Consider the following 14,736-nt stretch of genomic DNA (forward strand, 5'->3'; position numbering starts at 1 on the left):
AAGACCAAAGTCCCAGCAGGGAGCTAGGTCCTATTCCTAACACTAGGCAGAACAAAGTGTTTGGTGATAGAGTCTGAGGGGTTATGCCTGCAGGGACATAGGCGTGGTTACATTTTTTTTTCCTGCCTAGTTCCTATTCCTAGGAGGAGCATAAACCTACGAGTCATTAAGATAAGGAGCTGCGCCTGTCGATGAACAATGGAGAAAAGGGAATACCTTTGCCGCTTTAGGGGATCTGTGGGCCCCGAGGGGACTGGCGCCTCTGACGCAGCAGCAGCTGCATCCCCCATGTTTAAAGTTTCCTGCACTGATACAATCAGTGCATCCAGCAGCGCTCTTGAATGTGCATTAAACGAGGAATAATCCTCCCCGCAGAGCACCCGAAGTGCGTGGATGCAGACCCAGTAGAGTCGCTATAGGCTAATCTCACCCTGATAACATAACAAGCCGACCACAGTCCCGCAAGCAGACGCCGGCTAAAGGTCCACAAAAGACCACCTATTAAACCTAAGGTTCGCCCACCATAAAGGACATAAAAAAAGGACATAGCCCTCCAGAAAGGGAAAGAGGGTGCCCGCCGTTACGCAGATGTGCAAGCTGAGTACCCCCACGCAATAATAGCTGCTTCACTTCTCTAAAAAAAATGCAGCCCACACGGTTCGAGGGGGGGCACCAGGCAGTCACTATGTCCAACCCCTCGGGGGGGTTCCATCAGCTGCTCTATCAACCCGGTTAGCAGCTCGGTCAGCTTGGCCAGCAGTTCGTTCAGCCAGCTGCGACTAGGCTGCAAAGCCACAGTCTAAATATGGGGCCCTAACCGGCCACGTGAGTCCACCGGCAGCTCTGTTCACTTGATCAGCAGCTCGGACAGGAGCTCGGAAAGTTTGATCAGTTGCCTGGACAGCCAGCTCCGTCAGCAACGAGTAGGCTGCAAAGCGGCTGCCTCAATTTTGGGCCCAATCCGGGCTAGTGAGGCGCGCATCAGCAGCTCCGTCAGCCTGGCCAGGCACCCGGATAGCCCGGCCAGGCACGAGTAGGCCGCAAAGCCATGGACTTAATTTTTGGCCTGATCCAGCCACTTGGGGCGCAAACCCACGGATGATGAGACATCCGCTCCCCCCCCCCCCCCAGCCCAATAACCACCGCAGGGAGCCCAGAGGACATCCCTGACCCAGTCACTAACCTCCCAGGGGGCCGGGAACTTGCTGAAAGACCCCTCTGTGCAATCTGGACAGCCCAGTGAGTAAAACCACATCCATCCCCCCTTACAGGAGCAAGTGGCAAGCCAGCTCCTTCCTCACTCGGGGGTGGGGGGGGGAGTGGGGTTAGGTTGGGGCCAAAAGACCACCATGACAGACTGGCTGGGGGGAATGGAAGGGAACCCGGGGGTCCGACCATCCCAAGGAGGGGCCCATTTCCACCCCAAGGGACCACAAAAGGGAGAGGGCGGGACACTACTTACCACACCATGGAACAAGGTGGGCATCACTCCGGGCAGAACAACTCCCCATCTTGGAATGGGGGGTGTTGCGGGCTAGAGGTACGCTGCGATTGAGGCCGTGACCAGGTCGTGTGTGTCCCCGCGAGGTGTTTCACTCACGGCCCAGTCCCCGTCCAGTGGGACTATGTTGCGGCCGACCTAGCGCGGAGCTGAGGCCTGCACACGCTCGCTGGCCAGACTGGGGGGACCTTAAGGATCTAGAATATCCAGTCCGTCACATACTCCGGCAGTTGATTGTAGTTCTCACAGGAACAGAAAATAATAAAAGAAGAAAAATATTCCATTTAAAAAGGAAAAAATGCAAGGACCAGAGATCCCAGCAAGAAGCTAGGTCCTTACTAGGCAGAAAAAACTGAATCCTAGAGCAGGAAGTGGGAGTATACCACCTGGGACTGCCCCGTGGGCGTAGTTAAAGTTTGGTTAACTTTGTTAACCCTGATCCGCATCGTGTCCTACTCCTAGGAAGCGTAGCATAACCCATTCGACTAATGAAGATCTATCGCTGTGACCGTCAATGAACAAGAGAGAAAATACTGATTTTCACATGTGAAAATTTTTTTAAAAAATTGCCCAGTACACAAAGTGGTTACATTATAAATGCTAGGAATTTATCCAAGATTACATGTTACTAATGTTACTATGATGTCCTCCTAAAAGTGACCCGGTCAGAGTAAACGAAAACCCTTAAGACAAAGGCATTGCAACAGAGGATCTCAAATAGTCACCTCTTCAGCAGCCCATATGTTCTACATACCCTCTTTTCCAGCATTGTAGCCGCTTTTTATCTTTTAAGGATTTGACACTTAAGCTGGATACACACTATCCAACTTTTGTGGTTAGATTTCCTTCAGATTTACCTTTTCTATGTAGTACAAGGGCCTGCCAGATTGCATACAAATTGAAATTGTTTAGGTTTGATCTCATATTGTATGGTTTTGGTAAATCTAAAGGAAAAAGTCTTCAGAAAATCTTATAGTGTGTATGGCCCATTACAGGAGACAAAGGCATCAAACAAACCCAGAATTGTAAAATGATGAAGACACTAAAAGGTGTTGCAGTCCTGGAATGGAGAGAAGGTAGCAGACATTCAAATATAGGAGCAGGGCACCTTCGATTAGGATTTATTTTACCTTCATAGTGTAGCTTTAAAGTTCTCTAAGGTTAGGGGTCAGTGCACGAAGGGCCTGTTTTTACTCCACTTTTTAAACAGCACAATACTATATATTACTAGTACTGGGTTTTTGGCAAAAAAAAAAAATAAGGTACTGGACAGACATGTATTGTAGTTACCTGAACCAGATCCTGATGTGGTCATATCATATATCAAATCTTTAAGTGTTGTTCCTTCTGATATGAAGGGCCTGTCCACTGAAGGATCTTCCTCGTTTGGAACACGATGATGGATAACCGTGCGATTGTGGCAAATATATAGAATTAACATCAGTAAAATACAGATAAAACAAACAGGCCCAGCAATAATCGCTGCCAACTCCACTGGACTAAAAATGGTGATCGGTTTTGTTGATGGAACTGTGAAAAGAACAAAATACCACACCACAGTATTAAAATTTAGATACAAAGCTCTTACATAAGCGATATTTGAATAAAATTGTGTACAATGGTTTCAGTCTTTAAAGAAGAACTAAAAGGGAAAAACTTTTGGAGTAAGAGGGTTAAAAATCCGGTCAGGTTTTTTTTTTTTTTTTTTTTTTTTTTTTTGGCATTAGGCTACATTCACACCTGAGCGTAGCGTTTTTCGCGCGTTTTTTACCGCGATTTTACCGCGATTTTTGCTGCGTTTTTTACCGCGATTTTTGTGCAGGCGTTTTTAGATTGAATAGAGATCAATGGAAAACGCCTGTAATCTGCCCAAAAAGAAGCTCATGTACTTTTTTGAGCGTTGGGCGTTTTGTATACAGCGTCAAAACGCTCAGATGTGAACAGGGGCCATTGAAATGAATAGGATTTGTCTTGTTGGGCGTTTTGAGAGCTGATCCTAGAGCAGAAAAACGCCCCAAAAACGCCCCAGTTCTTCCTTCACCTTCTGTCCCAAGCCAAAACAGGAAGTAAGGGAATCGATAGTTAACCCCATGATTGCCAGAACATATTTTCCATTTATTCTTTATCTGGTAAAAACCCCAAATTTGTAATTGTATTTCATTTTTGGTGGCAACGCTCACCAAGACAAAAACAGGTTGAATCTCACGAACAGAAATACATACAGCAATAAAACCTGAGAGATGTTCTAATCCCTCTCCACTATCTAGCTAAAAAAAAAAAAAAAAAAGAAGAAGTTTTGCCTTTAGCTATTGTATACTTTAGGCAATCAATCAAATCCTCTGTAGTTTACAGTTATTCTTAATTTTCAACTTAGATTGTAAATGGATCACCTTGCAAAACAACCCATTCAGTTTTAAAAAAGAAACGAAAGGCAACACATTTTTGTATAGATATACAGTATCTCACAAAAGTGAGTGCACCCCTCACATTTTTCTAAATATTTTATTCTATCTTTTCATGTGAAAACACTGAAGAGATTACACTTTGCTACAACGTAAAGTAGTAAGTGTACAGCTTGTATAACAGTGTAAATTTGCTGTCCCCTCAAAATAACTCAACACACAGCCATGTCTAAACCGCTGGCAACAAAAGTGAGTACACCCCTACGTGAAAATGTCCAAATTGGGCCCAAAGTATTTTGTGTGGCCACCATTATTTTCCAGCACTGCCTTAACCCTCTTGGGCATGGAGTTCACCAGAGCTTGTTGCCACTGGAATCCTCTTCCACTCATCCATGACATCACAGAGCTGGTGGACGTTGGAGAACTTGTGCTCCTCCACCTTCTGTTTGAGGATGCCCCACAGATGCTCAATAGGGTTTAGGTCTGGAGACATGATTGGCCAGTCCCATCACCTTTACCCTCAGCTTCTTTAGCAAGGCAGTGGCTGTCTTGGAGGTGTGCTGGAGGTCGTTCTCATTTTGGAATATTGCCCTGCGGCCCAGTCTCCGAAGGGAGGGGATCATGCTCTTCTTCAGTATGTCACAGTACATGTTGGCATTCACGGTTCCCTCAATTAACTGTAGCTCCCCAGTGCTGGCAGCACTCATGCAACCCCAGACCATGACACTCCCACCACCATGCTTGACTGTAGGCAAGACACACTTGTCTTTGTACTCCTCACCTTGTTGCCGCCACACACACTTGACACCATCTGAACCAAATACATTTATCTTGGTCTCATCAGACCACAGGACATGGTTCTAGTAAGCCATGTCCTTAGTCTGCTTATCTTCAGCAAACTGTTTGCGGGCTTTCTTCTGCATCATCTTTAGAAGAGGCTTCCTTCTTGGACAAAACCCATGCAGACCAATTTGATGCAGTGTGTGGCGTATGGTCTGAGCACTGTCAAGCTGACCCCCCACCCCTTCGACCTCGGCAGCAATGCTAGCAGCACTTATACGTCTATTTCCCAAAGACAACCTCTGGTTAGGACACTGAGCACGTGCACTCAACCTCTTTGGTCAACCATGGGGAGGCCTATTCTGAGTGGAACCTGTCCTGTTAAACCACTATATGGTCATGGCCACAGTGCTACAGCTCAGTTTCAGGGTCTTGGCAATCTTCTTATAGCCTAGGCCATCTTTATGTAGAGGAACAATTCTTTTTTTCAGATCCTCAGAGAGTTCTTTGTCATGTAGTGCCATTTTAAACTTCCAGTGACCAATATGAGGGAGTGAGAGCGATAACACCAAATTTAACACACCTGCTCCCCATTCACACCTGGGACCTTGTACCACTAACGAGTTACATGACACCGGGGAGGGACATTTTCACTTAGGGGTGTACTCACTTTTGTTGCCAGCGGTTTAGACATTAATGGCTGTGTCAAGTTATTTTGAGGGGACAGCAAATTAACACTGTAATACAAGCTGTACACTCACTACTTTACATTGTAGCAAAGTGTCATTTCTTCAGTGTTGTCACATGAAAAGATATAATAAAATGTTTACAAAAACGTGAGGGGTGTAATCAGTTTTGTGAGATACTGTATATATTAAAAAGAAAATGGGATTTCTGCCTTACCGTAAAATCCTTTTCTCTGAAGTGCATTGACGGACACAGTCTTTTGTTCTCCATAGCAGTAGGGTTATGCTGCCCCCCCACAGAGTAGGACACTAGGCAGAAAAAAAAGAGTTCTGGCTACGCCTATGGGCAGTTCCAAGGGGTATACCCTCTCTTCCTGCCAGGGGGTATACCCTCTCTTCCTGCTATAGGATGTCAGTTTTGTATCAAAGCAGAGTCAGAGAAAACAATACCAACCCAACTCAAAAACAGAGGGGCGGGTACTGCGTCCGTCAATAAACTTCAGAGAAAAGGATTTTACGGTAAGACAAAAATCCAATTTTCTCCATCGTTCATTGACAGAGGCAGTCTTCTGTTCTCAATAGCAGTAGGGACGTCTCAAAGCAGTGCCATAAAACATGAGGGGTGGGAACAGCAAAAAACAATTCCCCAAGGCTGAACCACAGCCAACCAGGCAACATAAGACTCATCAGAACAACAAGATGAGACCCACCTGAAAAAACATTAAACACCCTCAAGGGAGACTAAAAAATGGATTTTTGTAAAATCTTACCGTAAAATCCTTTTCTCTTAGCTCATTGACAGACGTAGTCCTCGGTGATACACCACCTTCGGGTTATGTTGCCTCCACAGGAGCAGGACTAGACAGGAAATTAAAAAGCTCTGGCCACACCCCAGGGGCAGTCCCAGAGGGTATATCCTCTCTCTCTCTGCCTCAGCAAATCAGTTATGTGAAAAAGCAGACTTTAGAGATTTTAACCCAACTCAAAAAACAGAGGGGCGGGGACTACGTCTGTCAATGAGCTAAGAGAAAAGGATTTTACGGTAAGATTTTACAAAAATCCATTTTTCTCTAGCGCTCATTGACAGACGTAGTCCTCGGTGATACACCACCTTCGGGACGTCCCAGAGCAGTATCACAACTGAGGGGTGGGAAAATGGAAATCAAATCCCAATCTAGAAGGCCCAACCGGTGCCAACTAGAAGTTTACAATGCTCATCCTTAATGATGAGACTCAACAAAAAAGAGAAAATTTTTTTTTTTTTTTTTTTCAAACAGAAAAAACCCTCGAGGTAGACCACCGGTCTCCTCAAATTGCGGCCTGCAAAACCTTGCGGCCAAATGAGGCATCCGCCGATGCCGTCACATCAATTTTATAGAATTTTGTAAAGGTATGTACCGACGACCAGGTGGCCGCCTTACATACCTGGACCACTGACGCCTGATGGCGAAAGGCCCAGGAAGTACTGAGCGCTCGAGTGGAGTGCGCCCTAACAGGGAACGGAGGACTCTGACCCTTAATAGAATAAGCCTGTACCACCGTTTGTCTAATCCATTTGGCAATGGTCGCGGCAGATGCAGGCAAACCCTTTCTGGGGCCATCCGTGATCACAAAAAGTGAATCCGTCTTACGGAATGATTCCGTAGCTTTCAGGTATACTCTGATTGCCCGAACCACATCTAAGGAATGCAACGCATGTTCCCGATGATGCTTGGGCTGAGGACACAAGGAAGGTAGTACAATATCTTCATTCAGATGAAAATCTGAAACCACCTTGGGAAGAAAAGATGGCTTAGGATGAAGTACTACCTTATCCCTATGAATCACTAGGTATGGTGACTGGCATGATAATGCAGCCAGTTCTGACACCCTGCGAGCAGAAGTAATAGCCACCAAGAAGGCCACCTTTTGGGATAAAGTAAGCAAGGGAATCTCCCTGATGTTTTCAAAGGGAGGTTTCTGTAGAACCGACAAAACCAAATTAAGATCCCAAGGCGGTAAGGGCGCGCGGACTGGAGGAGCCAGGTGCCGCACCCCCTGGATGAAATTCCGCACCAAGGATTTGGTAGCTAAAGGCTTCTGAAAGAAGATTGCTAATGCTGAAACTTGACCCTTGATGGTGCTCAAGGCTAGCTTCTGCTCAACCCCTTGTTGCAAAAAGGCCAATATTCGAGACACCGAATAGGTACGTGGAGGAAATCCTAAAGATTCGCACCACGCAATATAAGTTTTCCATGTGTGATAATAGACTTTGCTGGAAGTCGCTTTCCTTGCTTTAATAAGGGTAGGAATGACTGAAGCTGACAAACCTCTGTCCTTCAGTACTTGGGTCTCAATGGCCAGGCCATTAAAACCAGCGACTGTAAAGCATGATGGTAAATTGGTCCTTGAGACCACAGACACTCCCTGAGACAAAGTTCCCACGGAACGTGTACGACTAACATGTCCAAGTCGGCCAGGCCGGCTTGAGGAAGCCAGCCTAGAACTTCTAGGACCACTGGCGCTGATTGAATCTGAACCAGGCGTCCCTAGAGGTATCTGGCCCCGACCATCCGAGAAAGTCTGGTCGTTTTCTGTTCCCACACATTTATCAGATACCTGATAGATATCAGGAAAGGTGATCTTTTCTGGTTGAACCTCAGGGACCGAAGTCACCCGACTAGAGGCTACTTGGCCTATCTGGTCAACCAGATCCGATTCCTGTGAGGTATCGGGACTAATCTTGGGAAAAGGTAAAGGAAAAGATCTATTCAGGGAACGGTAACTACCGCTTCCTGTAGTACTTAAATGTTGGAAGGGAAGAATCGCACCGGTAGTAGTGGTTGATGCTCGATCTAATGTCCTGAATACCGGTGAAAACGTCCCCCCACCCTGAAACCGGGTGGGGGCGCACCTTCAGGCTGTGTACTCCTTTGCTTCGGGTTTGGCTGGGTTGGTCCCCTTCTTGAACCCTCCTGGAAGAGTCTTGCCTTTCCCGCTAGTACCAGCCGGGCGCCCTTTATGGGCGGTAAAGAAAGGTCCTCGCTTGTTGCGAGGTCCCTTAGCTTTAGCAGCCTGTGGCAAAAAAATGCTCTTGCCCCCAGTGGCATCCTTAATGATTTCATCTAGGTTGGCCCCAAATAGACGATTCCCCTGAAAGGGGAGATTTGTCAAGGTCTTTTTGGAACCTAGGTCAGCTGACCAGCATTTTAACCACAGCACACGTCTGAGGATCACCGCTGTCTTAGATGCATGCCCTAATAAGGGAGTAGTGTCCAAGGCTGCGTCACAGATAAACTGTAGCCCTTGTATAATCTGTTCCATCAAATCAGATGTCTCCTGGGGAATATCTTTTCCCCTAAGATCTTGGCGTACCATTTTCGCCCATTCCGTAAGTGTCTGGGAAACTAGACCAATAACAATTACTGGTCTAAAAGCTGACCCTATCAGAGAGAAGATGGTGCGGGACTCTGCTTCCATCTTTCGATCCACCGGATCCTTAAAGGACGAAGTGTCCTCCACTGGAATAACCGTGGCTTTATTCAGCCTGGAAATAGGCGGATCCACGGCTGGTGGTACCGTCCATTTCTTAATGATGGATTCCTCAAACGAATAGCGTCTAGCAATACGCTTGGAAATAGTAAAGGTACGTTTAGAATGCTCCCATTCTCCTTTAATCTGATTACCGAAACATTTAGGTACAGGAAAAGCCTTCATCGTCTTGATGGGCTTATTAGTACCAAAAGGAATCTCTGTTTCAGTTGCCTCTGCCGGTAAAGCCTCAAGTTTTAAGGTTTCCTGCACTGCCACAACTAGTGCGTCCACCAATGCTTCTTCCTGAATAATAGCAGGAGAAGAAGCGTCCTCCTCACTGTCTGAGGGGGCTTTACCTGGGATAACAGCCCTTGCAGAGGAACCTGCAATTGCCGTGACCACCTCTGAATCTGAGTCAGAGGTGTCAGATGGTATAGGGGTAGGCGGGGGTCGCTTCCTTGACCCCCGTCCCTGACAGGCCGCCTCCACCCGAGCCACCATAGACTCCAAAATTGCTGTAAATGACTCTATACTCTGTGCACCGGCGGGTCCCGTGGCCCCCTCGAGGGAAACAGGTGGGGGAATATGTGTGGCAGGGTCCATGATAATTCCAGTTACTTCCTGGATAATATAATTCAAAAATAAAACTTTTTTTTTTTTTTTTTTTTTCCGACCCCCAGCGCCACAAAAGCCCCTTAGTGTTACCTGCTAGGGATCCCTATTGATCGAGAGAGAGAGAGATAGACCCCCAGGCTCACCACTTGATGCTCAGAGTTTAACTGCAACAGGTTACAGCGCTGTCTTGACAAACAGGAAGTCTTTTGGCTGGCTGCCCAGGAAAAAAGGAGGCGGCTCCGCCCCTCTATACGCCTTCCGGCGCCTCCCCCAAGCTCCACGAGGTGTTTGGATCACCTCAAACATGGCCGCCCCCATGCTGGAGACACGAGGCTACGCCAAAATGGCGGCTCGTGCGATCCAGCAAAAAAAAAAAAAATGGCGGCGGCCCGTACTGAATAGCGGTGTGCTGCAGGGCACACAACACTCTCTCTGCATGGGGATATGGCGTGGTTGGCGGTACCGGCCCTGGCGGACCGCATGGCCGTTCGGGAGGCCTGCTAATAGCTGGAGATCTGATTAGGAAGGCAGTCTACATGTCCGTGGCTTCTGACTGGTAGGTAGCTTATTCTTAACCCATAAGATTCCCAGAATGCCACAGATTACATCTTTAAAACATGTATACAATTAGATTGTTAGCTCCCAAACCAAGCCTCCTGGCTTTTTGCACACATAAAATCACACTCAAAATAGGAGGATCTGTGTCATGTTGTAGGATAGAAAGGGACTCTATCTTACCATACAGAGAGGGGCCCGCGTTCACCACAAAACCCGTCAGGGGGAAAGGGGGAACATACTACTCACCATACCGGAACCAGGCGGGCACCAACTCCTGACAGTACCCCTCTCCACCGGGGCGGGAGGGCTGTCGACCGATACGGACGCCGTGACTCATGGTCTTAGGCGTTTCAGCGAGACGTTTAACTCGCGTGGACAGTCCTTTAATGGGACTTTGTCGCGGCCGACCCAGCGCGGAGCTATGGCCTGCACGCGCTCGTAGGCTGAACTGGGGTGACCACCGGATCTCAACATCCAGCCCGTCGCCCAGTTCAGCTTTCTTGCTTGAAGATCTCACAGGAACACTGGAGAAAAAAAGCTGTCTAAAAAATCCTTTAAGAAAAAATTCTTGCCAGGACCTAAGATCCCAGCAAGGTATCTAGGTCCTTACTCCTAACTAGACAGAAAATAACTGATTTGCTGAGGCAGAGAGAGAGAGGATATACCCTCTGGGACTGCCCCTGGGGTGTGGCCAGAGCTTTTTAATTTCCTGTCTAGTCCTGCTCCTGTGGAGGCAACATAACCCGAAGGTGGTGTATCACCGAGGACTACGTCTGTCAATGAGCGCTAGAGAAAACACCCTTAAGCTGTGGCCTGCAAACCTTTGCGGCCAAAGGAAGCATCTGCAGATGTCAGCACATCCACCCTATAAAACTTTGTGAAAGTATGAACAGATGACCAGGTAGCCGCCTTACAAACCTGAACCACAGATGCCTGATGGCGAAAGGCCAAGGAAGCACTAAGCACCCGAGTAGAATGCGCCTTACCAGGGAAAGGAGGAACCTGACCCTAAATTGAAGCAGCCAGCATAACTGTCTGTCTAATCCATCTGGAAATAGTCACAGCAGATGCAGGCAGCTCTTTCTTTGGTCCATCCATGAGAAAAAAGAGCAAATCTGACTTTTGAAAAGACTCAGTAGTTGCCAAGTACACCCTGATTGCACGAACCACATCCAAAGTATGCAGTGCAAATTCCTTAGGATGTTTAGGGTTAGGAAACAAGGAGGACACAATGTCCTCATTTAAATGGAAACTACCTTCGGAAAGAATGACGAATGCGGACGAAGCACCACTTTATCCCTGTGAACCACCAGATAGGACAGGACAACGCCGCCAGTTCCGGCACTCTGTGCGCAAAAGTAATAGCCACCAAAAAGGCCACCTTCTGGGATAAGGTAAGGAGGAGAATCTCCCAATATTTTCGAAAGGAGGTTGCTGGAAAACCGACAGCACCAAATTAAGGTCCCAAGGTGGCAACAGAGGTCGCACCAGAGGTGCCAAGTGTCGCACACCCTGGATAAAGTTACGCACCAGGGAATGTGCGGCTAATGGCCTTTGGAAGAAAATTGCCAAGGCTGAAACCTGACCCTTGATAGTACTCAAGGCCAAGTTTTGATCAATTCCCCGTTGAAAGAAAGCCAAGTTTCGAGCCACCGAATAAGAGCGAGGGAGAACCCCAAGAGACTCACACCACGCAATATACGATTTCCACGTACGATGATAGATCTTTCTAGAAGTCGCTTTTCTTGCTTTAAGCAGAGTGGGAATTATAGAAGCAGACAATAACCCTGTGCTTCAGCGCCTGGCTTTCAACAGCCAAGCCATCAAAGCCAGCGACCGTAAAGCAGGATGGAAGATTGATCCTTGGGACAGCAGATCATCCCTGAGAGGAAGTCTCCAAGGAACATCTGCTACTAGCCTGACCAGGTCGGCGTATCAAGCCCGGCAAGGCCATTCCGGAACCACAAGGATGACCGGAATCCCTTCCCACCTCGATTCTGCGAAGAAGTTTTGGCAGCAACTTGAGCGGAGGAAAAGCATACATCAGACGATACTGACCCCACTGAGCCACCAGCGCGTCTGTGGCGTCTGCCAGAGGGTCCCGAGTGCAGGCCACAAACCTCTGCACTTTTCTGTTGCTGCGAGATGCCAACAGATCTACGTCTGGAGTGCCCCAACGAAGGCACAGCTGCTGAAAACACCTCCAGATGGAGAGACCATTCCCCTGGAGCCAAGGTCTGCCGACTGAAGTAATCTGCCGGCCAATTTTCCACTCCTGGAATGTGAACAGCGGAGAGAGCTGGAACAAAGCATTCTGCCCATCGAAGGATGCTCACTACCTCTAAGGCTGCAAAAACACTCCTGGTGCCCCCCTGGTGATTGACCTAAGCCACAGCTGTGGCATTGTCTGATTGAATACGCCCTGGACAGCCATGAAGGTGCTCCGTCCAGTGGACTATGCAAAACCTGATCACTCTCAGCTCCAGAACATTTGTCCAATACATATGGAGAAAAGATTTTCCTTGTTTGAGCGTTAGGGACCGAAGCCACCATAACAGGGACCCCCTGTTCACCTGGCTCAACTGGATCCGATTGTCCAGAAAACTTGGATCTTTGTTCCATTTGAGAAGAAATTCCTACTGGAGTATTCGATTGAAATTAAGCGTAAAGTACCGCCTTGAAGGACGACACCATCAGTCCCAGAACTCTCATACAAGTCAGAAGGGAGGACCATTTGCTGGACAGCAATACCTGAAATGCAGACTGGAGTTTCTTAAGTTTGTCCGGAGGAAGAAACACCCTAGCTGAGGACGAATCCAAAGTCAGGCCCAGATAGTCCAATCTCATGGAAGGAGCCAGGGACGACTTCTGGAGATACAAAATCCACCCAAACTCCTCCAGAGTTTTCATGGTGATCTCTAGGTTTGTCACCAGCGCCGTGGGAGACTCGCAGGGATAAGCAGATCGTCCAGGTAACCCAGGACCGATATTCCCCGCTGGCGTAACAAGGCCAGGACCAAAGACAACACCTTTGTGAAGACCCGAGGAGCAAAAACTTTCCAAGAACGGAACCGGAACTATTACTCCTTGTTGTAACAGGTCCTGAACTGCCCCTGAGAGAGCCTGCAAGCGATCTGGAAATTGAAAGGGAAAAACCTTAACGGAGGGACAGATCGAAATTCAATCTTGTAACCGGACCGCATGACCTTGTGAACCCACTTTTCTTGTTTCCAGGATAACCACAGCTCTGAGAACCAGCAAAGACGCCCCCCCCCACCCTAGATATGGGTGAGGGCGCACCTTCAGGCTGAAGGGGCCTCATCCGCAGGACTGGAGAAAACTGAATTTTTGTAAAATCCTTAAAATCCGTAAAAAATTCCTTTCTCGGAGTCCTCCGACAGTCGCCGCCCACTCATACACAGTCGTCACCAATGGGTATTGACTTCCACTCTGCAGGAGTAGCTAGGCATAAGACTTGTTGGTAACAAAAGCTTTTAGCATAAACACATCCATGGGGGCTGTCTTACTGGTCAAACCCCCCCCCCCTACAGTAAGCCATCCCAACTCAGTTTGGTAGCATAGCAGTAAGTGTACAAGAAAACCCCAAAAGAGGGGCGGGGGCCGCGACTGTCGGAGGACTCAGAGAAAGGAATTTTACGGTAAGATTTTACAATAATTCAGTTTTCTCTTACGTCCTCAGACAGTCGCCGCCCACTTTTCAGTTGTCACCAATGGGACGTCCCAAAGCAGTGAAGACATGAGGGGTGGGAGACGCAACCGTAGAAAAGGCAACGCAGTACCCACATCAGAGAAAGGAACCTTACACACACAGTAAGAACCTTCTGGGCAACAGAAAAAAAAGGCTCAACAGGAGCAACAGCCCAGGAAAGCAAACAACCCAGGGGATAAACAACACCAACAGCCAGGGACCCACGAAAAACAAGGGTCCCCTATGGCACCGCCGCACTGAGAAAGGACAAAGGAGGCATCAGCTGATGCCAGACCATCAATCTTATAGAATTTGGAAAAGATGTGCACCAAGGACCAAGTAGCAGCCTTGCACACTTGGGCCACCGAGGCCTGATGCCGGTAGGCCCAGGACATACTCAATGATCTGGTAGAGTGCGCCTTAACAGGGAAGGGTGGAACCCGTTCCTTCAAAGCATAGGCCTGTTCAATGGTCTGTCTGATCCATTTGGCAATGGTCGCTGCAGACGCAGCCATACCCTTCCGAAGTCCCTCAGGAAGGACAAAGAGGGAATCTGATTTCCGAAAGGGTTCAGTGGACGACAGGTAAACCCTGATCGCCCTGACAACATCCAAGGAATGCAACGCAACCTCCTTAGGATGCTTAGGTTTCGCACAGAGCGAAGGCAAAACCATGTCCTCATTAAGGTGAAAGTCAGATGCCCCCTTAGGGAGAAAAGACGAATGGGGTCGCAAGACCACCTAGTCCTTGTGAAACACCAAATAAGGAGAGCGGCAAGACAATGCCGCCAATTCCGACACCCTGCGGGCCGAAGTGATCGACACTAAGAAGGCAACTTTCTTAGACAGCAGAGGTAACGATATCTCCCGGATGTTTTCAAAGGGAGAACGCTGTAACACAGACAAACCCAAGTTCAAGTCCCATGGAGGTAAAGGCTCCCTCCGGGGAGGAGCAAAATGTCGCACACCTTGA

At 48.0% G+C, this 14,736-nt stretch overlaps 1 protein-coding gene across 1 annotated transcript in view; it reads right to left on the reverse strand.

The window, feature by feature from the left end:
* The window catches only part of TGFBR1 (transforming growth factor beta receptor 1), a 325,401-nt gene that overhangs the window by 214,895 nt on the left and 95,770 nt on the right, over positions 1-14,736 (reverse strand). Inside the window, exon 3 of the mRNA XM_082258755.1 lies at positions 2,792-3,031. Within this exon, the coding sequence (XP_082114881.1) occupies positions 2,792-3,031 (240 nt within the window). The remainder of the gene's footprint in view (positions 1-2,791; positions 3,032-14,736) is intronic.

This window comes from Pelophylax lessonae (assembly GCF_965119305.1).
Source record: "Pelophylax lessonae genome assembly, chromosome: 5".
Classification (NCBI taxonomy): domain Eukaryota; kingdom Metazoa; phylum Chordata; class Amphibia; order Anura; family Ranidae; genus Pelophylax; species Pelophylax lessonae.